This window comes from Xenopus laevis, chromosome 1L (genome assembly GCF_017654675.1).
Source record: "Xenopus laevis strain J_2021 chromosome 1L, Xenopus_laevis_v10.1, whole genome shotgun sequence".
NCBI lineage: Eukaryota > Metazoa > Chordata > Amphibia > Anura > Pipidae > Xenopus > Xenopus laevis.
In genome coordinates, this window is record NC_054371.1 from 46223182 (window position 1) to 46250935 (window position 27754).

General features: G+C 37.7%; 1 protein-coding gene across 1 annotated transcript in view; it reads right to left on the bottom strand.

Annotated features, from left to right (window-relative positions):
- Positions 1-1611: 1611 nt before the first annotated feature.
- The window catches only part of fam149a.L (family with sequence similarity 149 member A L homeolog), a 65106-nt gene continuing 38963 nt past the window's right edge, over positions 1612-27754 (bottom strand). The window contains exons 2-14 of the mRNA XM_018230289.2: positions 27140-27250; positions 24734-24866; positions 24282-24424; positions 21432-21557; positions 17612-17791; positions 14606-14793; positions 13642-13796; positions 11300-11394; positions 9984-10211; positions 8926-9046; positions 5948-6076; positions 5113-5191; positions 1612-3796 (exon numbers count right to left, since the gene is read on the bottom strand). Coding sequence (XP_018085778.1) covers positions 3723-3796; positions 5113-5191; positions 5948-6076; positions 8926-9046; positions 9984-10211; positions 11300-11394; positions 13642-13796; positions 14606-14793; positions 17612-17791; positions 21432-21557; positions 24282-24424; positions 24734-24866; positions 27140-27250 — 1762 coding nt within the window. The 3' untranslated portion in view covers positions 1612-3722. The remainder of the gene's footprint in view (positions 3797-5112; positions 5192-5947; positions 6077-8925; positions 9047-9983; positions 10212-11299; positions 11395-13641; positions 13797-14605; positions 14794-17611; positions 17792-21431; positions 21558-24281; positions 24425-24733; positions 24867-27139; positions 27251-27754) is intronic.

Here is a 27754-nt window from a genome sequence, read left to right on the forward strand (position 1 = left end):
GTGAGACCGGCGATGAAGTGGGGGATGGGGAAGAGAGCCTCTGAGGGAGTGTGACCGGCGATGGAGGGGGGAGCAGAAGAGGTAGAGAGACACAGAGCTAGTGTGACCAAGATGGAGGGAGAGCAGAATCGGGAGAAAGACTCTGAGGGAGCATCGGCAGAGGGCGCAAGACCTGAGAAGGACAGAGAGTGGGAGAAAGAATAGTTACTGAGCGGTAAGGAAAGACAGCAAGAGTAAGAATGAGGAGCGAGTGAGCACATTGTTTCAAGTAAGGAAGCGGGGAAGTCAGATGCAAGATGGACAGGCTGGAGGAGACATTTTAGGGAGAGTGTGGCAGTAACAATTGCTGTCTCTTTAAGAAATAAGTGGCGTTTATATAGTGAATAAAGTACCCTCTCTTGTAAATTATAATGATATTATAAGTTACCGAGGAGCTTCATGACCATATAAAAACACGAGGCTGAACGCCGAGTGCTTATATACAGGTGATGGTATTCTGTGGTAATTTCTAATATCCTCATATTTTGCAACAGGGGTACTTTATTTAATTATAATACACACGTTTCAGTGAGTCATGTGACAGAAATGACATCAGTACTCACTGTTTATAACTGATGACATCAGAACTCACCGTTTATAAGGATATAATTTACAAGATATTCATGGCTATTGTGTATTATAGTAAAATACTCAAAGTCTTTGCTGAGAGTATCAACATGTGCTCTGCAGCCTCATACAGGAATAGTGCTTATATTGTTTCTGTATCTGCATTAGGGATGCACAGAATCCACTATTTTAGGATTTGGACAAATGCCGAATCCTTTGTGAAAGATTCATACGGATACAAAACCCTAATTTGCATATGTAAATTATCATTGACTTGATTTATCATTGACAGACTACCAAAATTAAATCAAAGTATAGGTATGTATGAATATGATGTATAAAAAATGTATGTATGTGTGTGACTGACCTGTGTGTGACAGTGAATGTGTGTGAGAGACTGTGCGATTCTAATTTATTCTTGAATATATACATCCACCATGGTATAAAGCATTCCATATTTTTGCTACAACATAGTAGTTTCCTACAACATCATTCACGATATAATGAACAATGGGGTATGTGAATGAATGCATGAATGGCAAGTGCAAATATGAAACATTTTTAACACATATTTTTGGTGCATAACCAATAATCAATACTTGATTTCCTACATAAGGGATCTTTCCATAATTTGGATCACCAAACCTTAAGTCTTATAAAAATCATTTAAATATTAAATAACCCCTGCAGGATTGTTTTGCCACCAATATGGATTCATGCAGCTTAGTTACCATCAAGTACAAGTATCTGTTTTATTATTATAGAGAAAGCGGACTTTGGAACAATCGTAAGAGAGGATCTGAGAAGATCTGAGACTGTACTGGACAGTTAAAAGCAACCAAAAAATATAAAAATAGAGACTTAAGCATAAATTTGGCACATAAGAAAAAGATTGGCAGCTTTTAGGTGTTCTTTATGATTGCTCAAGCCGAATGGCTTGTGCGGTCTCTTGACATACTGTATAGTCTGGTAGGCTGCATGGAAATACCCAGGGAACACTTCACATTTTATAAAACAAGCAATTTATTGGCAATAAACAAATGAATGCTTCTAGGTTGTTGACACAATCAAGGAGACAGTCCATTCAGAGTAATAATACAACCATTCAATGCTTTCAAAACGTATAAATTACAACAGTTGTATATGAAATGCTGTTACATAGTTACTATGCTACTGAAGTGGTTTAATACAGTAGAAAAGTTAATGATGCTACTATTTTATTTTGTCAGATTTGTTTACTATAATACAAATTTGTTTCCCATTCAAGTAATACAAAAATAAACTTTTATTATAAATATTATACATATGAAATTTACATAAAGTGTGTGCAGAAAATATTTCTCTGTATGCTTTGAAGTTTTCTAGAAAGTGCATGGATCAGTTAACAATCCGGGGAATATAAAAGGCACACCATCACAGATGCATGAACCCTTTGCAGGTCCCTTCCTATACCGGGCAGCCCCTTTGTACCTCCAGAGTCAGACAAACCAGTCAGCAGTCTTCACTCTCTTCAACTCAGGGTAAATACATCTGTCCCCAACAACCATCTTGTTTATCTTCCTGTTTCCCACCCTGTCTAACTGCCTCTATCCTTCATCTCCTGCATGTGAAATTGCCCGTTGGCCCTTCCATACTAAATTTTTTACTTCTGTGGTGATAGATCAAATTATTTTTCCAATGTGGCCCTTTCTTTTCAGGGCCCAAGCACATTTGTAATCCCTAATAGTTATTCTACAGTTTGTAATGTTAAGTTAGCCATACATAAAATAATTATATTGAGTGGATCACAGTAGGGGCCTATGGAGCCCTGTCTGGAAAGGACAGGGCTGTGTGTCAAGGACCTGAATTACAGAACCATAGATTTATGTTTCTGTTTACTCTGTGATAGTCACAGCAAGATGAAGGGCATCCAACTGGCTCAAATTCAAGGAAGGCTCAAAGCATTATACCTTGAATTAAACCCAAACAGCTGAATGAAGCATTCACTGACCTTGTAATGACAGACACATTAGCGGATGTTATAACCCAATAATTCCCACAACCTGTAGGTGTCAAGGAGACCATCTCCAGATCAGCTTCTGCCCCTTGATCAGCTGTTTGAGTGTCTTGCTTTCAGATTTTTAAGGCTTGGATATATTTTACTTTTAAAATAGCAGTTTCATTGTGTAAGCACATTTTCTTTAATTGTACTTTTGCACACAAGTAAAGTGTTTTTCCCAATTAACCCATGATGAACAGCACAATTTAAGTACCACCTTATTTCAGATAAGGTAAGATTATGATATATATATATATATATATATATATATATATATATATATATATATATATATATATATATATATATATATATATATATTTAGGAATATCTGTTGCTCTGACTTACAAACCTTGAGCATCACTGCTCAAGGTTTGAAAGTCAGATCAACAGATATTCCTAAATAGATACATTACATAATCTTACCTTGACTGTAACTGAAATAAGGGGGCGCTTAAATTGTGCTGTTCATCAAGAGGCTTATATGTGGCCTCTTGCTCTCATTGCTTGTATGGACAGTTGGATTTTCTGTGCAGTGTCACACAATGCTACTTTTGGAGAATAAGTATTTTCAGAAATATTTTCTTTCAGGTGGAACGTCACTTCCAGCAGGAAATTCTGGCGCTCAACTCATTTACCATGCCAGAGGGTTTCAAGTCTGATATCCCTGGTACAGCCATTTTATATGCCGATTAATTTACTTCTAATGTATTTGGAAACAATAAAGGCTGTTTACATATGAAATACTATTAAACAATCCCGGTACCCTTACCCTCTAGAAAATCAAGGTTTTCATTCTTCATGCTCCATCTGAAATAAAATGTCAAAGGACATGATGTAGGTCTTGCACAATTGGCCCCAATGATTGAACTCTCCATGACTCCATTATACATTTTGGGACTAAGAAAATGGGAAATAACATGTTTGGCATTCAAGAGAGTTGCATGTAACATTTGATGTAGTCATTTATCTGAAGAAAAAGAAAAACAATGGATGCAAGGGTTATGTACAACAACCAGCTGTCCAAAGAGATTCTGTACTACTTATTTGGCCTTTTAATGTCCAGTTCAGTATTTTATTAAGAGGCCACTTGAGATTTTCTTCTAGAAGTTGGTTGATTCCTCTGGAAAGATTTAGGCGGATACTGGGAGCCTGGAAGTAAAATATAGTAATATGTCTTTAATATGTATTCAATAATTCAAATGTCAAGCATTTTATTTCTAGTATTACACTTCTCTAAATCCTGGAATCACTGTGGGCATAGATGGATTTATCTTTAACCCAAACCTTGGAACCACACACTGTAACTGGTGTAGTAGGCATTGAAAATATGATTATTTGCTAAACTTTGAGTCTTTAAATTAAATTATCACAGCCCTGTTTATTTGCAATGCTCACCTGCAAATAAAAAAAGCCCTTATTTACGTAACTTAAATATGCAACACACATACCAGTGGCTTCTTCTGATACACTTTTAATTCAAACTTTCATGCACAGAAAGAATTTGTTAAGATCCAGTGTAATATATTTTTCTATTCTGGACATATTGATGGAAAAGAATTGATAGAACATGCTGAAGTGTGCATATCTTGCTGCAATCCACCCTGTATACACACTGTAAGAAAGGTTTGGCATATTCTCCACTGGCAAAGAAAACACCTAGTATGGGGTTCGAGGTAGTAGGGTTGCTGTGTGTCTCATTGCCGATTTAATCTGAAACGGCTGGCAGTTCAGAATATATAAAAAAAAAAATACATTTCACTACTGTTTTCTATTGTCACTGGTCAGTTTTACTCAGCTGTAGTGTGTGAACTTAAATAAATGCAAGCATTCCGAGACAGGATTTGTTTTGTTCTCACCCAGTTTGCCGTTTCACATTGGGTAATTTAGCACAAAGAAGAGAACACTTGTATTGTTACTTTGCACTGGATCAGTTAAGTGCCACTCTCAAAGTTTACAATTTTTTCAATACTTAGAAGCCTAAAGTCACAATTTAAGTAACAGCAGGATTCCACATCAGGCAGGTCACTCAAATCAATAATGTGCAATATCACAACAATTCTGAGCTTTATCTTATCAGACATAGATGAAAGAGGTTACTGTACTAGGGACTTTGGAACATACTGCAGTTTATAATGTTGAAAAGAAAAACATATCCATTAAGTTCAGATCTTTGCTCACTGAAATCATATTTACTGATTTAGCCTTTAATTAATTTTAAGGAAAGCCAAAAAAATATCTAATCATAGTCATCTGCTGCTCATCCCAGAAGGAAGGTTCAGTCTCCTTCTGAAAGTGAAACATTTTTATTCACTCATGAAGCAGTTCTGCAGATTTTGCTCAGTAATATACTGGTCAGTTAGGCAAAATTCAAAAAGAAATGATAGTAGCATTTTAGTGCAGCTAAATGGTAACTCTATATGCTGAAAGATCAATCTGTGTATATTATAAAGAATGTCATTTCTTACTTGTTAGGAAACTCTGCCCGGTCCATGTATGATTGGTAAAATCCATGGGAGTAAAGGATCGTCTGTGTGACAATTCTGACTGAAGAAAATACAGATATTATTAATTATTAATTATTGCAACTTCAGCTTTTCAGTTTGATTTAAGTTATACCTATACACAGATGACATTCTTTAAAAGACAGGAACTGTGGTTAGTTTGGTCACAACAGTGGGATATAACAAAAAAGGCCATGGCCACTGGGCACTTTATGCTCATAAAAAACCCCCAGAATCCACTGGATTAGATGCCTGTATAGTTACACATAAGACTGACAGAGCAATCATTTAAAGGAACTGATCAAATATATCTGGTGTGGCAAAAATGACTTAACTGATGATCACATACACAGACTAATGCAAAAATTAGTGTAACGGATTTTCCAGCACACCGAATAAAAATCAGTTCCATCTCAAACTGACTCCATTAGAAACATCAGGTTGCTCAGGCCACACGCAGTTAAATACCATGTTTTTATGGTTAAAATAGCCAAAAACTGGACAAACATAGTCTGACCTGGGACCCATGGACTCTGAATATGTAAGACAGCTAAGACAGGGCTTGATTATTTCTTATGTGTAACTTGTTGTCCCATTTCTTGTTCATGGTTCTTATGTCCTGGCTTATGCGTATAATTTATAGTTTATCTTTTTTTCTGCACAAGTAGAATATCCCTGAGGCTGGGGTACAATGTTAAACCCTCTGCTTCATTAGCTACCCAAGCCATTGTATTTGCCATTGTTATTACATTTTCTTTCATATTTAAAGGTGTATATTCCAAAGTGAGTAGGAACTTACTCTAAAGGTGTGTGTGGTATTTGGCCTTGAAAATTGCTCTTGGGGTGCAGTTCTCTCCCGTGGGGGTCGGCGACCTGCGCTGTCAGGAACGGCACTAGATACTCTGCTGTGAGGGAGCCTGGTTTTGTTCTGAGCAAAGAAAGATTTATGTTATGGCAGCCAGGATCTCTCATATTCACCACATATTTAAAAACACTCACACATTGAAATAACTACATCAGTTGTAATGTTTTACTAAGGATAAAATGAGGGAGTACTGTTTCTGTACTATGACTAATATCATATACAGCATATGATGGCAACCATGGCCAGAGGCATAACAACAGTGTACTGGAGATTTTATTCAATCACAACACATTATCTCCAGCATAAGAGTAAAATAAAACACTTATGAACAATGGTTCTTTAGGAGCAGAAGTCCTCTATTTCTATACAATATAATTCTTCACATAGAATACATTTATTGCCTGATTATTCCTGCCGTATATCCCTTTGTGCATATACATCACGTGAACAACAAGATCCCTGACATATGCTCTGCTCTGGTGGTACTTGAACCAGGACGTTTCAACTAGGTGGCCATGTTAGCAGCAGGTATGTAGCATAAGACTCAAACACTGATTCCTGTAATATCATGGCATTCAGACTGAGAAAAACACAGGAATTTAACAAGTCTGAAAGATCTTTCATGTTTTGCAAAAAGAGTATGTAAAATGATATAAAAGAGACTAGGCTGATCAAAGTTAATCTTAAACAACTATATTATGTTCTTTTGATACAGCAAATACTTTGTATATGAAAAGTAATAGTTGGTACTTATTTGGAGGCGCCAATACTTAAGTGTTTGGTCACAAAGCCAAAGTAACCACTAGAAAATTTTGGCAGGCAATATTCCTCATTAAATAGAAATAAATGTCTTCCATTTTCTTACAAATCAAGGTCCCAAAGTAGGGCAAATTAATTCTTATACCCAGAGCTACAAGGTCCCTGTAAATTACAGTTTCCAGGATATGACATTGTTTCTTTGTAGTCCAGCACAGCTAAGCGGCATTGATTACCTTCCGGATTTTACATTTTTCCACTGTATGTGTTAGTGCAGCCATTACTGCTTTTACCTCTTCCAAGGACTGTTTTTAGGTGCCCGCCATTGGACAATTTCTCATGAAAAACTGTAGAGTTCTTGCTATAACTGCATGTTATATTTTATATGGCTTGAACAAAGAATCTCTCAGACATGGAGTTACAAGGTGACACTATGGGGCTGATTCATAAAAGTTTGTAGAGTGTTCGTTTCTCCGAATAATACTTTTTAGCGCAAACAAACACATTTTCATATAGTTACTATAATTTTTTTTTTTATAATTCATCAAGTGTAAAAACCATAAAATCAACGAATACAAATGTAGGGCAAGTAAAAGCTGTAGAAGTCAATGAAAGTTCCCTTTCTTTTCTTACAAAGATTAGCCTTTCGTTCATGGTTTTCAAACGTTCACTAATTTTTAGTTTGTTCATTGGGGTTTGCAAATTATTTTGACAGCTATTTTCGTTCATACTTTTTGTATTCTCTAAAAATTTATTTTTCCACTAAACATATGGTTTACTCTGTACTGGACAGTAACTAGATTAATTGGGCTGGATCTGTTTCTGCTTTGCCTGATTTCTGTAATTGTTGGTCTTTTCAGTTAACAACATCAGATCACATACCTTGTCCCTGCTTCTTATAGTAGCCGGTATACATATACAAGGCTGATTTATTGGGAGTGGTTTATAACATAAGCATAACAGTAACAAGTAAAAAACTGGAGATGACGCAACAGATGGTTTAGTATCTGCAGGCATTATAAAGCATCTAATAAAACCATGTATATATATATCCACAAAGCCTTTAAGGAAATCACGATATGAAACGCGTCAGGCTTCCTCCATGAAACCTTTGAGGAAGTCGCAAACGCCGGCAAGTACAACCGACTGCATTGGAGAAGTCCGGGTGTTTGGCTTTGCAGGGACATTGATATACACGATTTTAAACTGTGGAAATGTGAGTGCATTTTTATCTATATTTGAATATTAAAAAGGATTTTACACTATATCAAGTGCATTCTTTTAGAACTATTGGAGATCTGGATATTGAAGAACAGACAATATTTGAAGGTCTATATTATACTTGAAGGTCTACATCATTTATTAAACGTTTGTATGTATTCATTTACAAAGCCCTATTGGAAAAGTCACTATTGGATAAAGGTTGTTTTATTAACCCAAAAGGTGAAAGAAAAGGAGCACTTTCCCTATAGAGTGTGTGATCACATAAAGGTGCACTAATAAGGTCAAAACTACTACACTATATTAGGCAATTTTTCTTTTGTTATCTATCCTCAAGCTGTTTTCTGAGCGCTGGTCCATCTCTATAATACTGCGTTGACTGTTGCATCCGAAGGAGAAAGTGGAGGAATCTTAGATCTTCTTTTTTATATTCTGGATAATAGGTCCCATACCTGTATATATGTATTTTTTTTCTTTTTTTCTTTACACAAAAGAAATAAAGTTTAGTTTTGGCTATTTATCCAGCTTACTGGTGTACTATGTCCCATGCTCTTTAATCTGAAATGATGATATAGAAAGAGAGTGAAGTGCTACCACATTATCTAATCTACTGTTGGGTGGTCAACTTGTCTCTGTGCCTTCAAAGTGGACATTACAGGTCAATTATAAAACAATGACTGCCCCTGTGCCAAATGCTTTCAACATTCAGGAACATTTAGCTATGCACATTAAAATGTTGTTTTACTCAAGCGTAAATTATATTTTAGTTACATTCCATTGCAATTGAGTCAGTGAGCACCTGGCTAAATTAGATACCTAGAAAAATGATTGCTATCTAGACACTCTGATTACCTGAACAGTCACTGGTTTCAGCTGGTTATAACGTTAATTATTTACAGTCCATCTGAAAAAATTATGCACGATTAGAAACTCACAGCTGAATGCCGAGATCCAGGGACTGACAGATGTTGCTCAGTCACTTCTGAGTTAATGGGTGGCAATTTATTTCTGTTAGCTTGCATGAATGGTGATGGCAAGCGGTCCAGTCCTGTGTATCTGAAATACAAAAATACACTTTCCAATTAAGCTTTAAGCACCCAGTAAAAGATATCCCTGTATAAAAGAAGTGACACCTTCCCAAAGCAGATAAATCAACTGTTAAAAAATGTAATTGATGTAAATAATGCTAGATTATAATTACAGTTCATAAGGTTCAATAAAGCTTTTCTTTAATAGAGTTCAAATAAAGAAAAAAACGCCAAAAGGAAAGTCATGGCTAATTTTTTTATTATTGTTTTTTTTTATTTTACCTGTGTTTTTTTAATGGCTAATTTCATATGTAAGACTGATTTAGGCAGGAACAGGACACCTTTTTTGTGCTTTTAATCTTAATACTAATTTTAACCAGTACTGGAGTATAGTCACTGATGTGTAAACTGAGCCAATTGTTCAGCCTTAAAAAGAGACATATATGCAGAATTGTGTCAGAGGTCTGCAAAATGAGTCCCACAGAGACCTCGGAATATTGTATGAGAGGAATACAAAAGTGCAGCTTTGCCTATAAATTATTCTATATGGCAATATGAGTCTTAATGAAAACAGTAGGCTGTCCTGTAGGGAATCATATATGCGTATGGGATCTTTCTGGAAACCCATTATCCAGAAATCACGGAATTACGGAAAGACCATCTCCCACACACTCCACTTTATCCAAATAATCCAAATCTTTAAAAATGATGAAGGTATGAATATGCAAATTATGGAAAGATCTGTTATCAGGTCCCAAGCATGTCTGATAACAGGTCTCATACCATATCTATGTACATTCTATCATTTTTGTATCATTTAGGAGGGAAACATAGATTCTAGAATCTCTTCTTCTTACTAAAATTCTACCTTTAGATTGAGAATACAGAATGGAAATACAGGCAAGAAAGAAAATTAAAATCATGACCACGGAACAGACAAATATACTTGATTGCATTCAACATACAATTTTGTCCCTCTTAAGACTTCATCACTGTAGACGTTGGGGGTTTTGGACCGCAGAGGATCCAGAGTAATAGATGGCAGCCGGCGCTGTGTTGGCGTTTTCCTAGATGGCGTTTGCAGTATTCGGGATGAGGAGAGAACACTGTTATCACTTAATCTTCCCAGTCTGTTCCGTGCTGAGTTTAAGACCCGGGGTGCAATGTTAAAACTTTTATCTTCCTGTTCATTTCTGCAGAAAAATGCAAATCAGATAACCAAATAGCGTAGAGTCTTGCATCAGAAGAGCAGATGAACACAGTAGTGATCTGCAGGTCGAGTTTTTCGTGATCTGCAACCGCCCTCCCTCCGCGCCCGCCCAAGCACAACTTCCGGCTTCCCTTTATAGACCCGCGCCGCCCCACCGATGATGTCACAAGAGGGGCGGGGCGAGAAGGCTCGCGGAAGCCGGTAGTTGAAGGTGGTGGGCGGGAAGAGCAGGAGAAAGAGCTTGACCAGGAAAGAGCCAGTCCCAAAGGGGGGTGCAAGGTCGGCCAGAACCGGCAGGTATCGAGCCAGCTCGCACATCACTAGAACACACTATTGCATTTCACAGCCATTCTCAAAAGAGAGAAGTTTGTTTTCTATTACTTAGGGGAAGATTTACTAAGGTTCGAATGGTAAATTCAAATTCAAATCAGAGATTTATCATCCTCTAACCCTGGAAGTAGATCAAATTTGATAGGTCGCCACCTAAAACCTGCCGAGTTTATGTAGTCAATGGCAGAGGCTGACTTATTTGAAGAAGTTAATAGCCTTCCTGACATTCAAATTTTTTTCGGAGAAAACTCAATTCGAATTGCGTTGAGTTTTTGGGTCGGTAACATTTGTTCGAGTTTTAGACGTTCGATTTATTTCATAAATAAGCTACCATTCGAGTTGTGAGTACATTCGAGTTTATTACAGTAAGAAAAAAACTCACATAAACTCTAAAATTCGACCTTTGATAAATAACCCCCTTAAGGGTAAATTTATCAAAGAGTGAAGTTCCGCCACTAGAGTGAAATTCCGCAGCTCTCAATTCATTTCTATGGGATTTTGAAAGGCATATTTATCAATGGGTGAAGTGAAAGTTCACCCTTTGATAAATACGCCTATAAAAATCCCATAGAAATGAATGGAGAATGGCGGAATTTCACTCTAGTGGTGGAACTTCACTGTGGAGTCTAATATTAAAAGCCTGCTACAGCTTCCTCGGTACAAAATAAATTCACTTTACACTGAACACAATTTTTCTCCCAGAAGAGTTTAGGAGACATTAACTGCAAGAGCTCTACTTACTGCATCTTCTCTGCGGATCCAGCATGTCTGTGCTGCAGGGGTTTGGCCTGAATTGTCATAACACCATTCAAGTCATTGTATAAATTGCGATTTATCTGCAAATATATATACATTTTATTGTACATTAATGCTTCCCACAACTTAAACTGAATAGCTAAAATTAAACAATCCTTATATAATATTTTTAGGGATAATATTTACAAGCCATCCCCACCAGAAAGCCCCAGCACCTGCCAAAGACACAGTGTTTTCATTCACATATGAACAAACAGGCAGTGGCTGCAGGGTAGAAAAGTAACTTTTTATTCATGGGGACTTTGCTGAGAGTACCAAGGCCAGTACAATGCCTGTGTGCCATTTCATTTACTTTCTGCTTATCAAAAATATAATGTTTAATTATTTTGAACATGTCAACACAAATAAAGGTTAATCAAAGCAGATAAGTGTAGTAAAAATGAGAAAAGGTCAAGAATTGCAGGAGTGGGAAGAAATAGGACCTTGTTATTAGTATTGTTTTTTTCTTCTAGCTGTAGCATGCTTACAAGAGGGTATGGAAACCTGGGATGTATATGTGAGCTGTATTTTATTGTGGGTCTCTATCTCCAATTAATCTCTTAGTATTCTTAGTTATGGGTGTGCAAAGCTCATGATTGTGGGAGCTGTTGTTCAAAAGTAATAACTTTAAGATGGACCTCTTATCCCTGGTATAAATCTAACAAAACATAATAAACTTGAACAATTCAGTACAGTTCAAAAATGCAGTACCCTGAACTCTGGAACGTTTATCTTTGTTTTCAGAATTCTTTATACAGATTATGTACAGTATATCTAGCACCAAGAGGGACACTAGCATATAACAATATAACATTTAAAGGACAAGGCAAGCCCAATAAATAGCAGTGCTCCGACATGAGTTCTCACTGCACTACTGCTTTTACATCATGAGAATCTTCTATTTCAAAGTGATGTAATTTAAAGGGGAACTCCATACAAACATAACTTAAGCTTTTTGAAAAGTAAACATAATTTCAAACAACTTTGCATATATATCAATTAAAAAATATGCAGACTTTTCATGATTTTTAATGGTTTGGAACAGTTCCCTAAGCCTAGCCTCCTTCTCTCCTGCTGATCTGTCGGACTACTTTGCTGAGATGGCTGACTACTATTACTTTGTATAAGCAGCCAGCTGTCCTCAGCCTGTATCCTCCAATGCCTTAGATATTTTATATAATTTTTATTTAATTTGAAGTATTGACCTCATCATATTATTTTATTTAAATATTTAAATAATATGATGAGGTTAATACTTCAAATTAAATAAAAATTATATAAAATATTTAAGGCATATAATCCTCCCCGCTTTTTTTATTTTACCTTTCTAATTGTCACTTTTATTGATATAAATAAATAATGTTTTTAGCAGTGATAATAATAACGACCAATAGAGGTCGCCATAGACCACTTGTATATAATGCATGTGCACAATTCATTTTGTAAGCCTATGATTAAGGGAACCTGTTCCCGAAATGCGTACGGCCCATGTATTTCTGCAGTACTTTGCAATAAAAACCTGCTTTTTACCAGAGTGCCGTACTCCTGTTCGTGACTCTCTAAATAGTTTTGCTAGTATGACTTTAAAGTGCTCGTACGGCCCATTAAATTAAAAAAATATATACATGTATATTTCATAGCACACTATTTATAATATGAAGACCATCACTCCTCTACAACAATAGATACAGTATTCTTATTTAAAGAAGAACAAAAGTAATGAATTCAGTTAATTCATTAATGAATGAAGCATCTCCCAATAATGACAAGCCTATCTCTAATAAAAGTATCTAGAAATGTTTATTAGTTAAAGGGCACCTATAACATAAATATTGTTTTCCCTACTGGAGGTGAAGGCTAACAGAGCCTGCACCCCTTGTGGGGGAAACAATGTGTCCCCTTACTAGGAGCTACTTCCATATTGGGGGCACATACAGGTGCATAAAAGGGGAGTGTCCCAGCTCACTCATTATCTGTGTTATGCAGGATGAGTCAAAATATCCTCTGATCCTAATTTTACATTCATGATCATAATGAGCAAGCTGAAGCACTTGCTCATTATATGTGTGCACCCAAACATAGCCTAGTGCACCAAGAGTTCTCTGTGGGGGAGTGGGAAGTGCTTGGGTTTCTTAAACAAAAACTGAGCGCTGGCTTTGTTAGCTGGCACCTCTGGGGAAAAACCTTTTTTTTTTACAAGGTACCCTTTAAATGGTCAATTTAATGTCTACTTCACATATTTTTAAATATAAGTACATACAGTATATTACACGTTTTTATGCCTTTACCTGAGACGGAAACAGGTATGAGCCGAACGACAGGCTTCTTGCTTCTGAGCCTCTAGATGGAGGGACACTTGCTGACTCAGAAATAATACGTTGAATTGGCATTGGGAGATACTTATTGCCGTTTGACTGGCGCTTCTCAATTTGCTTTAGCTCCTCTGTACAAAACATTGTAAGTTAATTTTTCCAATTGGATTCTGGCTTACCAACTGGACACTAATTCAGAAGGCATAAAACCAGGTATAAGACAGTGATGGCTAACCTGTGGCCAGTGCCAGTTTTATGGTAAGGCCCATGGTCCGATTGGCTGCCATAGTGCCAGACGCTCCCCTAGTGGATCCAGTCTGGTTAAATTCCCATTCCGTAATAAAGCTTTATAACCTATATCACTATTTTATAATTCTTCTGAGCGTGGCCCTGTAAGTCAGGCTATGAGGCCCAGTCTGACAATTTGAATGTATTTATGTACATACAGTTTTACATTTTCTGCACATTCTACAGTTTTTGGTATGTGCTCTAATCTGATAATTTGTTTGCATGGGCACAAGTATATAGATTACAAGACAAGTAACACAGTTTAGCAGTTAGGCAGTTTATATATAGACATAAAAGGTTGACATTTGTCAACCTAATTTACTATGTTAATGTATGTGTCTTTGTAAAGTGCTGCATAACATGTTGCGGCTACATAAACAATTCATAATAATAATAAATAATAAAATGTTATCAATAGGAAAGAAATATTACAAGACTATAATGACAACCCAGGGAACACCAGTAAGTAACAACTAGAATAATTACAGTTGCTTAACTGCTCAAAATAAATAAATAAATAAATAAATACAGCAAATATACTTATGGTGGGTTTTTGTCCCCTTTGAAGTTGTATGTTTTGCCAAAGTTAAATACAACACGATCACAGGCTTCTGGAGAACAGTATATGTTTATCAAACATACAGAAACCTACCCACTGCATCTTCGCAGAATCTCATAATAAGCTCCTGCAATGAATCAACTGCTTTCCTCCAGGCATCATCAAATACTTCTGCGGCCACCGTGTCTTTGATGCAGGCATTAGGAGAGACAGGAGGAATGCCACGTTTATTCCTCTTTCGGTGAAGATGAACTTTCTTTTGATCCAAACCCTCCTCATCACTAATGATTAAAGCACACTTAGCTTTACTACCCCCAAAACACCAGATTGCCATGCAGGTAGCTCAGAATTAAAAAATGCAGTTAATATTACCTAAATTAGCCCCATACAGTTAATAACACAATCTATAAAGTAATAATTCACAAGTTTTAATTCAGTTCACTTTAATTTCACAGAGACAAAAAGTAGTTTGGACTTCATGTACAGGTTACATAGGGAAGATTAAGTTGACGCACCATAGACACTATATGGACTTATTTTTTGAGTCCATGGCACACAGTGACATTTGTTGCCTTTGGTTAAATCTTGTGGTGATCCGGATTAATCATGGGAAAATGCAGAGGCAGTTTCCCACAGTTGAGTTGGATTTCTGTAATACAGAGTTTTATCGTACTTGCACCAGTCGTAATGCAGGCCCGGACTGGCAATCTGTGGGTTCTGGCAAATGCCAGAGGGGCTGCTATAAGGTGCCATAGAAAGTCAGTATTTATTGGGCTGGTAGGGAGCTGTTTGGGCCTCTGTGTGGGCTGAGTGGGCCTCTGTGTACCTGAAATGCAGGGCCTATTTTAATTATCAGTCCGGACCTGTCGTAATGTTATTCAATGGAAAGTCTTTTCTGTATACGTATTTGTCGCCTGCGGTAATGAAGATATAGCCACAGGCTAGAATTCTCCCATGTGTCCTCACCCTAAAGATCCCTGACTTAAGCCAATAAACCAATGACTACAAAATACTGATAGATTAGAATGATTACACTTTTTTGCAGTATAACCGGAATGGAATCTGTTGTTTGGAATGCTTAAAGCATGGTTTATTCCTTAATGTGAAGAGCCATGCCATTAACATTTTTACTGATGTTTCTTCTTTATTGGCAAGTTGGCTAGTATGGCATTTTCCTTAGCACTTGTTTAAGACTCAAACCTCATTTCAGGCTTAGGTCGGTGTTAAATAAACATTGGCTGACAATATAGTAGCTCTAGGAATAGCTTTATGTGATATTGGCAGAGGCTTGATAATGTTCTCCCCTCTCAGACCAAAAGGAGCTTTTTTAAAGTTTTTGCATTACCGGAAGAATTTGAATATGATGATGTTGCACAAACTAAGCTGGCTTCACACAAGCCAATTTACCCATGGTCAGTTGTTACCTTCAAGTATTGCATTACTGGATATATGTTATTTTACCAAACAGGTGAACTGACTTATTTCTATGGCTGAAAAACTGTAAGGAATGCATGCACTAGTGAGAGATTTGGGACTGATGAGTTCCATTATAAACACTGTTGTTTCCCTTTGAGCGAATGTGGTCGTTTCTCAGATGGCTTAAATAAGGAAGGTGGAGAAAACTCACAATTTAACTATTCCGTTACTGAGCAAACGGTATAAACTGGTCAGCTCAATTCTCAGGATCAACAGTTTGTTTGTTTTTTTAAAGGTCAGCTTTATATGAAATACATGTTTTTCTGTGTTAAACTGGCCTTCCCACCATAACTAGTTTAGAGGTATTCACTGGAAATTATAATTGCAGGCAGGCATCAATCCGGAACACCAAGGAGTAGAATTCAGGAGTCCATAATAGGACAGTATCCTTCTTAAGTGTAATAGGGATTGATAAAATTGTTCATAACATTAGAGGAGGTAATAAAACTTTTGATTTATTAAAAAAATAAGCTAGATGGATTTTTAATTTAGGGACCAGACAACCATTTGGATTGAACTTTGATTTTGATGACTCTTGCTTTACCTTTAGGGTCTGGCCACACAGCCAGATTCGGGGAGATTAGTCGCCAGGTGACAAATCTCCTCTTCTTCGCATCGACTAATCTCCCCAATCTGCCATCCCCTGCCTTCTGCCGGTTAAAATGAAAATCGCCTGAGGGCAGGCACTCGGAGAGCTTCGTTTTCCAAAGTTTACCGAAGTTTCCTTGTGAGGCAATTACGGGCGACTTCGGAAAACGAAGCACTGCCTGCCCCCAGGCGATTTTCATTTTAGCCGGCGGAAGGCATTGGGAAGACAGTCACCCGTGCGGCCAGACCCTTACTGTATTTTTTGTTATATATTACCATTTACCCTGTATTTTTAAATAGTGTTTAAATAGTATGTATTCTAAGAGTGAGCCAATAGACGGAATGATATATGGAAGCATATTGGTTGGCTTTACAAACGCCGCCCATTCTAATTAGCTCCTTTTCCTTTATTTCTGGTTTGAATTTAACCTATGATTAAGTGCCTCTTGGTGACAAAAAACCCATAAGGCTTTTGGTTTTATACCAAATAAAATAAAGTATTTTGTATTATTTAAACTTTGGGCTCCTGAATTCTAATCCTTGGTGTTCCGGATTGATGCCTGCTGCAATTTTAATTTCCAGTGAAATACTCCCCTGTACTGAAGGTCTGGGACATGAGCACCCGGACCTACCGTTGAAAACGGTATGCTTATACATACGTATACATGTCCAAGGATTGTTCAGCTTCTAGTGTTTCTTACACAATAACCATGCAAAAATGGAAAGATGATCTCAGTCTGCAGAATAATATTGTGTTGCAATAGCACACTGGCTGCCTGGAAGGGCATCAACATATGTCACAAATGAATAGAGTCACACACACTAAAATAATGAAATGGTGGCTACCTCACCACATCTGAAAAATAAATCCTTTAAATACTACCTTTCTGTCACATTCTGTTAAAATAAATGGGTTAAGCACACTTTATTTTAGTGTGTGCAGTTGTATTTCTTTGTGACAACAAAAATGGACATATTTGTATGTGCATCTGGTGTTATGTGCATTACTTATTTATAGCAAAAAGTATTATTTACTGTTCTCTGCTGTCGAAAGCGAGATATTCCTCAATAGTACCATCCATGCCGTAAATCTCTTCCTCCAGAAACGAATAGGAGGACAATTCAGAAACTCCTGGGCTCCCAGTGGAGGCAGAATCTTGGGCTTTGTGTAGTGGCGATGCTGTGGGTAGAAGCTTTGACCCTGAGATGCAAAGCCTATAACATGAACAAAATAAAGAAATTAGTATAGGTTTTCAAACCAAAGCTAAAATTAGTTTTGATCTGGTTTAAATCAAGTCACATAAGAAACCACCTAAAATCTATACCCAATAGAGTATAATAAACAGCAAAAAGAAAGAGTATGGGTTTGTTTTTGACTGTAATAACTGTAATGCTGCTTCCTCCACTGACATCAATTAAAGTTAGTGCTGGATTAAAAATCATTAAAGTCAGTGCTGGGTTGAAGTCAACCCCAATATAGAAGCTTGCCTAATAAAAGAAAACATAATTCTAAGTTTTAGAGGCACATTTATCAATGGTCGAATTTCGAATTCATGTGAGTTTTTTAAACATCCCATAAACTCTCATAAATTCAAAATTCAACAAATCAAAATGTATTAATTAAAATCTAATTTTCTCAGCTCAGACGAACTGAATCGACCCGAAAACTCAAATCTAATTTGATTTAAATTAGAAAAACTCTATTTGAATGTCAGGAAGGCTGCAAACATCACCATATTTCATCCGTGGACCTCTCCCATTGACTTATACAGCAATTGGCAGGTTTAAGGTGAGGTTTAATCGAGTTTGTTTAGTTCACAATTCGAATTTGAGTGCTTTGATCAACAACAAAAAATTTGAATTAGAATTTTCACTTTGATCCTTCATAAATCTGCCCCCTAAAGTTATTTGTAAAAACAATCACAATTGAAAGCAGTATTTGCTTAACTCCTGGTTGTTACAATGTTGCAAAGTCTTAGTGGCAAATTTTCTTACCTCTGAAATTGCGCCAGTGACGGCTTGGCTGACATAGCAACACTTCGGCAAGTGTAGATTTGCCAGGACAACACTAATTCATGAAAATCCAAAATTGCGTCCAGGGGGCCGAACGCTTGCAAAGTTGCGCTAGCGTTACTGTGGCAAGCAAAGCAAAGTTATGCTAGCGTTGGCGAATTTGCATATGGCGGTAAGTTAAAGTTAAATGGACGTATATGTTGCAGCCAATACATTACACAACACAAGCCCAGGGAACCATAATAAAATAGACTAGAGTTGTTATATTGCACTACACATGAGTCCACTGTATAGTTTATGTGCCATATGTTAGGAAATGTAGGGGGGGAAGCCGGGTTCCCCCCAAAAAAAAAAATGACAATCTTTTGCAGCCTATCACCCTGTAAAAAGTAAGATGCCAGCATTTTTTGGGACTAAGAAAAAATGTCAACTATTTTTTGACCAAGTCCTATCTACTCTATTGCACTTCACCTGGTCTGAGCTGGCGTTCAGTCAAATTTCAATCTTAGTGAAATAGGGGCACATTTACTAATGGTCGAATATTGAGGGTTAATTAACCCTCGATATTCAACCGTCAAAGTAAAATCCTTCGACGTCGAAGGATTTACCGCATTTCCTGCGATCGAACAAACAAATTTTCTGATCGAAGGAAACCGCGTTCGATCGAACGATTAAATCCTTCGAAGCTAACGATTCAAAGGATTTTAATCCATCGATCGAAAGATTTTCCTTCGATCAGAAAATTTGTTAGAAAGCCTATGGGGACCTTCCTTAGGTTTTAGGTGGCGAAGTAGTTGGTCGAAGTTTTTTTGAAAGAGACTTTGAATAGTCAAACGATTTTTAGTTTGAATCGTTCTATTCTAAGTCGTAGTCAAAGTAGCCAATTCGATGGTCGATGTAGCCAAAAAAACCATTCGAAATTCGAAGTATTTTTTCTTCTATTACTTCACTCAAGCTAAGTAAATGTGCCCCATAGCGTTGTTACGTTCGTTCACCAGAGCGCAAATTCGCCAGGCGTTAGGGAGCGAAGTACCACTATAGTCTATCTCCTTCGCTAGCGAAGTTATGCCATTAGTAAATCGGCAAAGTCCTGAAATAACATCACGCTGGCGAATTATCGCCAGCGTTAGTCACTTCGCCCATTAGTAAATTTCCCCATTAGTTCCCCAGCAAAGACAGGTCTGTTAATCAGCTGCCTTGTCTTACATTGATTCAAAAGTCTGAGCCATCAGGGAAGACAAACACTGCTTTCAATAGCAATACAAATAACTTAAAAACCATAAAAGACTTGTAATTAATGTATATTGCAAAGTTGCTTAGAAGCATGTTTTCTTTTATTAGGCAACAAATTATTTGTTGGGCCTTTAAAGGCCTAATTGGCCTACAACTTAAAATTCTTATGCTTATAATGATCTTAATGCAAATGGGGCTCAACGTCCACTTTTCATTAGGGAGAGGCACGTCATGTAAATGTTGGCTTGTGGCTAATACAATTTGTAGCTGTTTACATGCATTTAATACAGTATATGTTGCCCAGGTCACAGCTACCCAGCATATTTCAAACACAGTCTTGGTTATAATTGGTGCTTAATTATGTCACTTCTTGTCACATTACTCACAAACATTTATACCTAGAAAAAATAATGAACCTTAAGGGCTATGGCACATGTTGAGATTAATCACCTGCAGGAAATTTGACTTACCACAAGGGACTAATCTTCTGCTGATGGCAATAATGTCAATTGCTGGAGGGAAAATATATGCATTGCTTAGTTTTTCCAAAGTAGGCTGAAATCTCCTCAAGAGGCAACTTCAGGCTACTTCAGAAAAACAAAGTGTATATTTTCCCACTGTTGATTTACATTATTGTCAATGGGAAAGCATTTGCAGATTAGTCGCCCGCAGTAGAGCAAATTGACCATATGTTAATAAATAAACCTTAGTGGTGTTCTCAGTTACAATCTGTGCATAGTAACATCCCATTACTTGTTAAAGCTGTATTATAAGATAAATTATACTTGATCTGTGGCCTCATGACTTGATATGGTCAGGGAACTGCAATTACTGTTTTCCTTATATTTTCCAACAGAGAGTGCAGGTATGGGACCTGTTATCCAGAATACTCAGGACCTGGGGTTTTCCAGATAACAGATCTTTATGTAATTTGGATCTTCATACCTTAAGTCTACTAGAAAATCATGTTTACATTAAATAAACCCAATAGGCTGGTTTTGCTTCCAATAAAGATTATTGGCCCAGGCAGAATTATAGGGGGGCGGCATGCCGCCCAACCACACCCGCATTGGTTCAGAAGCACTGGGGATTCACAGAAGACACAATAGATTTGAAAATTTCCTGTGCACAAATCTCCAGTACTCCGGACCTGATGCTGAAAATTTGAACATGAACACAACAGGTTAGGGCCTAGGGGTGCCTGCTATGTAAATCTGCCCCTGATCAAGTACAAGGTACCGTTTTTTATTACAGAGAAAAAGGAGATCATTTTGAAAAATTTGGATTATTTGTATAAAATGGAGTCTATGGGAGATTGCCATTCTGTAATTCTGAGCTTTCTTGATAACAGGTTTCCGGATAACGGATCCCATACCTGTACATTTGTACCATATATAATTAACAATAGGGATCATAATATCCTATATATACTATTTCGTGTAATATACTGACCATAATGCTTGTCCATTTGATACTAATACAGTCTCACAGTGGGTTAAATTAAAGGTTAAATTAAAAGGCAGAACACAGATGGAAGTGTAGTTGCCCCTATAAATAAGATATCCTATCCTGGCAGGTATAGACCCAGAGTTTAGAATACACTACTTACTCTTTCATGTCACTGCTGCTCTCCCCAAGATCAGATAACGGATGTATATATGCATTGCTTGATGTTCTACCTTGGTAATGCTGGAAACCTTCATCCTTTGGCAAAATAAGCTGTTTCCCTAATATTCTAAAGTGCAGAAATATAAAAATAAAGCAAGAATCAGTGAATTAGAATAGCAGGCGCAAATGTGGTTTCTATATGTATATATTATATATATCAAAGTAAGAATAGCTTGTTATTACGCATTTCTGGCAATGTTAGCATGACTTCTGCCCTTTACAGTTACTGCACAGGAGAGTGTTTTAAATGTTCTGCTTGTTTAAATAGATTTAAAGACTTTTATTTTAAATTTGCTGCTAAGGAGGAAATGCCACTAGCATGTGAAAAGCAATACTGACATGGGAGTGAGGGTAAAAGGACAAGAGAAAGGAGATAATGAGATGGAAGGAATTGATATAAGATCATCAGATCAAGGATACAGATTGTAGAACACAAGCAAACAGAATACAGCCCTAAATTATTATATAGCTGAGAAGTCTTAAGGAAAGGCAAGTCATTAATAAGAATTAATGGGGTAATCCATGTTAACTTTTAGTGTAATGTAGACCGTGATATTCTAAAGCAATTTTCAAACGGGCCTACGTTTTTTGTGTTTTTTTTACTTAAAGGGGAACTCCACATATTTATTTCATAATGAAATAAATATAAATTCTATGCAACTTTAAAATATAATTTCATTAAAAATATTCAGTGTTTTTAAATGTATATGAAAGGGCAATGACAGATGAGGAAATTAGTCGCCTGCAATAACTCTCCTCTTCTGCGGGTGACTAAACTGACGGGAAAACATATGCGGAGCCTCGTTTTCCAAAGCTGCCCTAAGTTTTGGCAACTTCTTCCAACTTTATAAAAAGAAGTGAAGCATATGTTTCCTCACTGGCCATTTACATTATTGCCGGTAGCACTGCAAAAAAAAAAAACAATCCCTTCACTGTATTGAAGGGAATGTCAAGACTCAATATAAACAGCACCAAGACCCATTTTTAATCTCATGTTGCTTATGCTAAAGGCTCATTTCAAACCCAAGTGCAATGTATGAGTGCAAATCACCATTTTATTTACATGCAGTGCAGAATTCCATTCCTCGTTGCAGGTACCCACTAAGCTGCATCCACCGCAACTTGTGCACAATGCATCAATTGGATGCAAAGTAGGATCTGTGTTGGTAAATTACGCAAGTTGAGCCGCACACTATTTACCCTTCGTTTGTCATAGAATAGCATCACTTGCAAAGGCTGCTATAATAATGGCATGTACTTCCAGTTTACTTGGTGCAAAGCAGTAGCAGGTCCAGGTTAATAGTAATTCAGTGTTCTCCTTTATCAGTGCATGCACTGGTGCATAATTAATGGCTGGCATTAGGGTATGTGTGGTGCAAGTATATATAATACTGTTTAAAGGAATTGTTCCGTGTAAAAATTAGGGATGCACCGAATCCCCGGTGAAAGGTTTGGCCAAATACCAAAACGAATCTGAATTTGCATATGCAAATCAGAGCCGGGCCAACCCGACCAGGCGCCCTAGGCAACCTGGCCGGCCACGGCGCCGGCTTAGTGTGTGCTGAATTGCGCATGCGCGAAAGTACGCGCCAGCGCGCAAGCGATTCAGCGCACATTACTAGCGGCGGCCAGGAAGACACAGGACCAGACATGGGGTAGGCGAAAGAGCAGGTACGTGCCTGGCGCCCCCTTAGCTTTGCGCCCTAGGCACGTGCCTACCCCTAGTTCCGGCCCTGATGCTAATTAGGTGCAGGAAAGGAAAAAGTTGAAAAAATTCTTCTTTTGTGATGAAAAGTCACATCATTTTCCTACCCGCCCCTAATCTTCACATGCAATTTAGGATTCGGATTCGGCCATGCACAAGGATTCCGCCAAATCCTGCTGAAAAAGGCTGAATCCTGGCCGAATCCCAAACCGAATCCTGGATTTGGTGCATGCCTAGTAAAAATTAGGGATGCACCGAATCCAGGATTCGGTTCGGGATTCGGCTTTTTTCATCAGGATTCAGCCGAATTCTTTTGCCTGGCCAACCGAATCCTAATTTGCATATGCAAATTAGGGGCGGGAGGGAACTCTCGTGACTTTTTGTCACAAAACAAGGAAGTAAAAAATGTTTCCCCCCCTTCGCACCCCTAATTTGCATATACAAATTCAGATTCAGTTTGGTATTGGGACAATCTTTCGCGAAGGATTCGGGGGTTTCGGTTGAATCCAAAATAGTCTATTCAGTGCATCCTTAGTAAATATAAAAACTGGTTAAACAGATAGGCTGTGCAAAAAAAAATACTTATATAGATAATGAACCAAAATGGTACTGTATAACGGCTATAATGACTGGTTGTGTAACTTAATAGCCAGAACACTACTTTCTCTCTAGCTCTCTTGCTTTCCACCGATTGGTTACCAGGCATGGGCCACATGGGTCAAAACTGTTGCTTTTGAATCTGAGCTGAATGCTGAGGATCAATTGCAAACTCAATGAACAGCTATGTCCCATGTGGCCCCTCTTAAAGTAACCGATTAACTCAGTTAGAGAGCTGAAAAGCAGGAAGTAGCGTTCTATTCTGTTACACATCCAACTTAACTATATTAAAAACATTTTTTTATTTTACACATACAATCGATTTACCCAGTTTTTATTTGTACACAGAACGGTTCCTTTAATGCATGCACAGTTTTGCAACCATATGTGCGCTTAGCAATTTGTGATTTATAATTGATCCCACATTTGAACCATCACAAAAATGACAGCATATCACATGACAAATACAGCCAGTTGTCCTGTCATTACCTTAAATGAAGGGATCGCTCAGTCCACTCCTTCCCCTCGGCTTGCAGGGTCTTGTTTTGTGAGGTAACATTACCTTCAAACATCATTTCATCCACATCCCAGAATAACTCATGCACCCGCTGTGTGTTGGCTTTATCAAACTCCTAGCACGCATGGTACAAAACAAGATTCAGCATCAATACAAGCAACATCACGCACATGTTCAAAACAGCATTTTGTGCGGAAGATAAATGGTTTCTCTTTATTTCTCTTTATTGTTATCCGCCTCCCTGAATACACACACTGTCTCAGTAAGTGTCACACATGCTGAATAGGGTGATTGCATTTGATTTACTGTGCAGTCTATTATACAGAAATACGTTTTTTTTTGCCAACTGCAGGTCATTTACTATGTCTGTGGGAAACCATTCAAACTCCAGTCAGAAATGCAATTATTGCAAGGGGTGACGTACATCATCGGCCCAGGAATAAACAGAGCTTCTCTCTGTGGACAAGCCGGTGGTATAGCTTTGTATCCCTGACCAGGACTGATTTAAGTCTGTTGGTGTGGTCTGCCCACTGGATGACAAGGAGGATATGGATTCACTGTCAAGAAAAAAAATGAACATTATAAGCAACATAAACCAATTAACATCTTCCGGTAACTACTGTGTCTAAAAAATCATACCCACAGCACACAACAAATATGAAAGAACCCAATGAAATATAGTATTCATAGCCTGCTGTTTACATGTTCCATTACTACAGATATTCTTATTGCAAAAGCATAGCAGTTGCTACACTAGCAGCCATACTTATCTGCTTCTCCATAAGCAAAAACTTCAATCAATAACCAGAAGCTTCAAGGACAGGGGACGCCTGATTCACTGGTGCTGTGATACTTATTTACCCAGGCTGGTGCATATTCTTCTTTAAAGGGATAGTCTCATGGGAAAAAAAATGTTTTCAAAATGAATCAGTTAATAGTGCTGCTCCAGCAGAATTCTGCACTGAAATCCATTTCTCAAAAGAGCACAGATTTTTTTATATTCAATTTTGAAATCTGACATGGGGCTAGACATATTGTCAATTTCCCAGCTGCCCCAAGTCATGTGACTTGTGCTGTGATAAACTTCAATCTCTCTTTACTGCTGTACTGCAATTAGAGTGATATCACCCCCTCCCTTTCCTCCCCAGCAGCCAAACAAAAGAACAATGGGAAGGTAACCAGATAACAGGTCGCTAACACAAGATAACAGCTGCCTGGTAAATCTAGGAACAACACTCAATAGTAAAAACCCATGTCCCACTGAGACACATTCAGTTACATTGAGAAGGAAAAACAGCAGCCTGCCAGAAAGCATTTCTCTCCTAAAGTACAGACACACGTCACATGACTGGGGGCAGCTGGGATATTGACAAAATGTCTAGCGCCATATCGGATTTCAAAATTGAATATAAAAAAATCTGTTTGCTCTTTTGAGAAATGGATTTCAGTGCAGAATTCTGCTGGAGTAGCACTATTAACTGATTCATTTTGAAAAAAACATGTTTTCCGATGACAGGATCCCTTTAAAAAACACCAGCATGGGGGAAGAAAACTTAGCAATTGGTCACCTTACTGTAAATACTGTACCTTTTCTCATGATTGGACACACCTGCCTATTAAGTTCAAGGCTTAACAAGCTTATCCAACCAATTTGGTGTTGCCAGTAATCAGTATTGAGCAGTTACATGCATTCAAATTAGCAAAATTACAAGGGTTCCCAAATTTTTGCACCGCTAGTTTTTCACATTTGATTTAATTTCATACAGCTGAATAATGCTTCACTAAAAATCTTTGTTCAGAAAACACCCCAGTTCTCAGATGGTCCTGGATAATGAAAGACATACCACTGTTTTTTTTTGTTGCAAGTGGAGTAAATTATTATGCAGGCTGAGAGGGGTTCCCAAACTTTTTCATATTAGGGGTTGGCAGAAGTGGTACTTGTCTAATGACCCCTGCTCTGTTGCACCATTGGCACGTGCCTCTTCTTCCTACCCCTAGGTCTGGTGCCCAATATGAGTTATATCCTCTAATTAAACATAATTCCTAGATTCAAACTTCAAACTTTTAACTGCACCAATGGCTTGTAAGTAAATATAGCTATGGACAATGCAGTGTTAAATATGTTTAAAATGGAAACACAATGACACTCAGCTTCCATTCCCATGTGTAAATGACTAGAATGAATGATTAAAGGAACACTAACACCAAAAAATGAACTTGCTTAAAGGAATGACAGTATAATGTACCGTTGCCCTCCACTGGTAGAAATGGTACTTCAGAAAGACTTCTATAATTTATATAAACAAGCCGCTGGTAGCCATGGGGACAGCCATCGAAGCACAGGATACACAGTAGATAACAGATAAGTTCTGAAGAATCCCACTGTATACTATAGAGCTTATCTGTTATCTTCTGTGCAACCTGTGCGTTTTCTTCTTTTTCAGCTTTGAATGGTTGCCCCCAATGGCTACACAGCAGCTTGTTAATATAAACTATAGTAGTCTTTCTGAAGCAAACACTGATTACCTATAAAACCCAAGTGCTGCAAAGCTAACTAGTTATGAGAGCAAAGTTGACCAGTATTGTATTTTTTCGCGTCAAAAAAATTTCACAGCGTAACAAAAAATTTTTGGATTTGAATGGCGTATGCGCCATTTTGCCGGCGGCAAATTTTTGGCTAAACAAAACTGGTCAAATTCACCCATCCCTATTCAGTGCATCTGTGGGTGTGCCTCCATCACAAGGGGTATATAGATCAGTAGAGAAGCGTGCACACTTTGGTTTTGCTTTTTGACCTATCGTATTAGTAAAAATCCAGTTCAGTACGTACCATGTGAAATTATGGATAGCCTCTTGTACGGGTTTTGTGAAATGTTCTGGAAGTGAATCTCGCACATTCTCCAAAAGGTAACGATCAACACTTCCTCTTGTTATTCCCTTCCTAAAATACAACACAAAACAAGATTACATATGGCAATCAGCAAAACCTGTAAAGGCAAAGCTGGGAGTGAATAATTCTGTGATGTGAGATAAAAAATTAAACGTCTGCCTCTTGGGATAATAGAGACTCACTTTTATTTAGCATTTTCTAATTTCCCATGTTATCCTAAGCCAGGCTTACTGTCATTAGCAAACCATCTGTCAAATAAGTACACTTGGAGGAACAATGATACTGCTTATGAATCAGTTGTTGTGAACTTATCTTCAGGCCATACTGGCTCTTAGCTAATCCACCCCAGTTTAAGGTTGGGGCAGACGAGCAGATTCGGGGAGATTTAGTCGACTGGCAACTAACCGCCTCTTCTGTGTGGCGTTAATCTCCCCGAACTGCCTTTTGTCTGCCTTCCGTATGCTTGAACAAAGAATCACCTGCTCTAACACACTCACGTCGCTTCGATTTCCGAAGTCAACTGAAGTTTCTTCGTGAGGCAACTTCGGACGACTT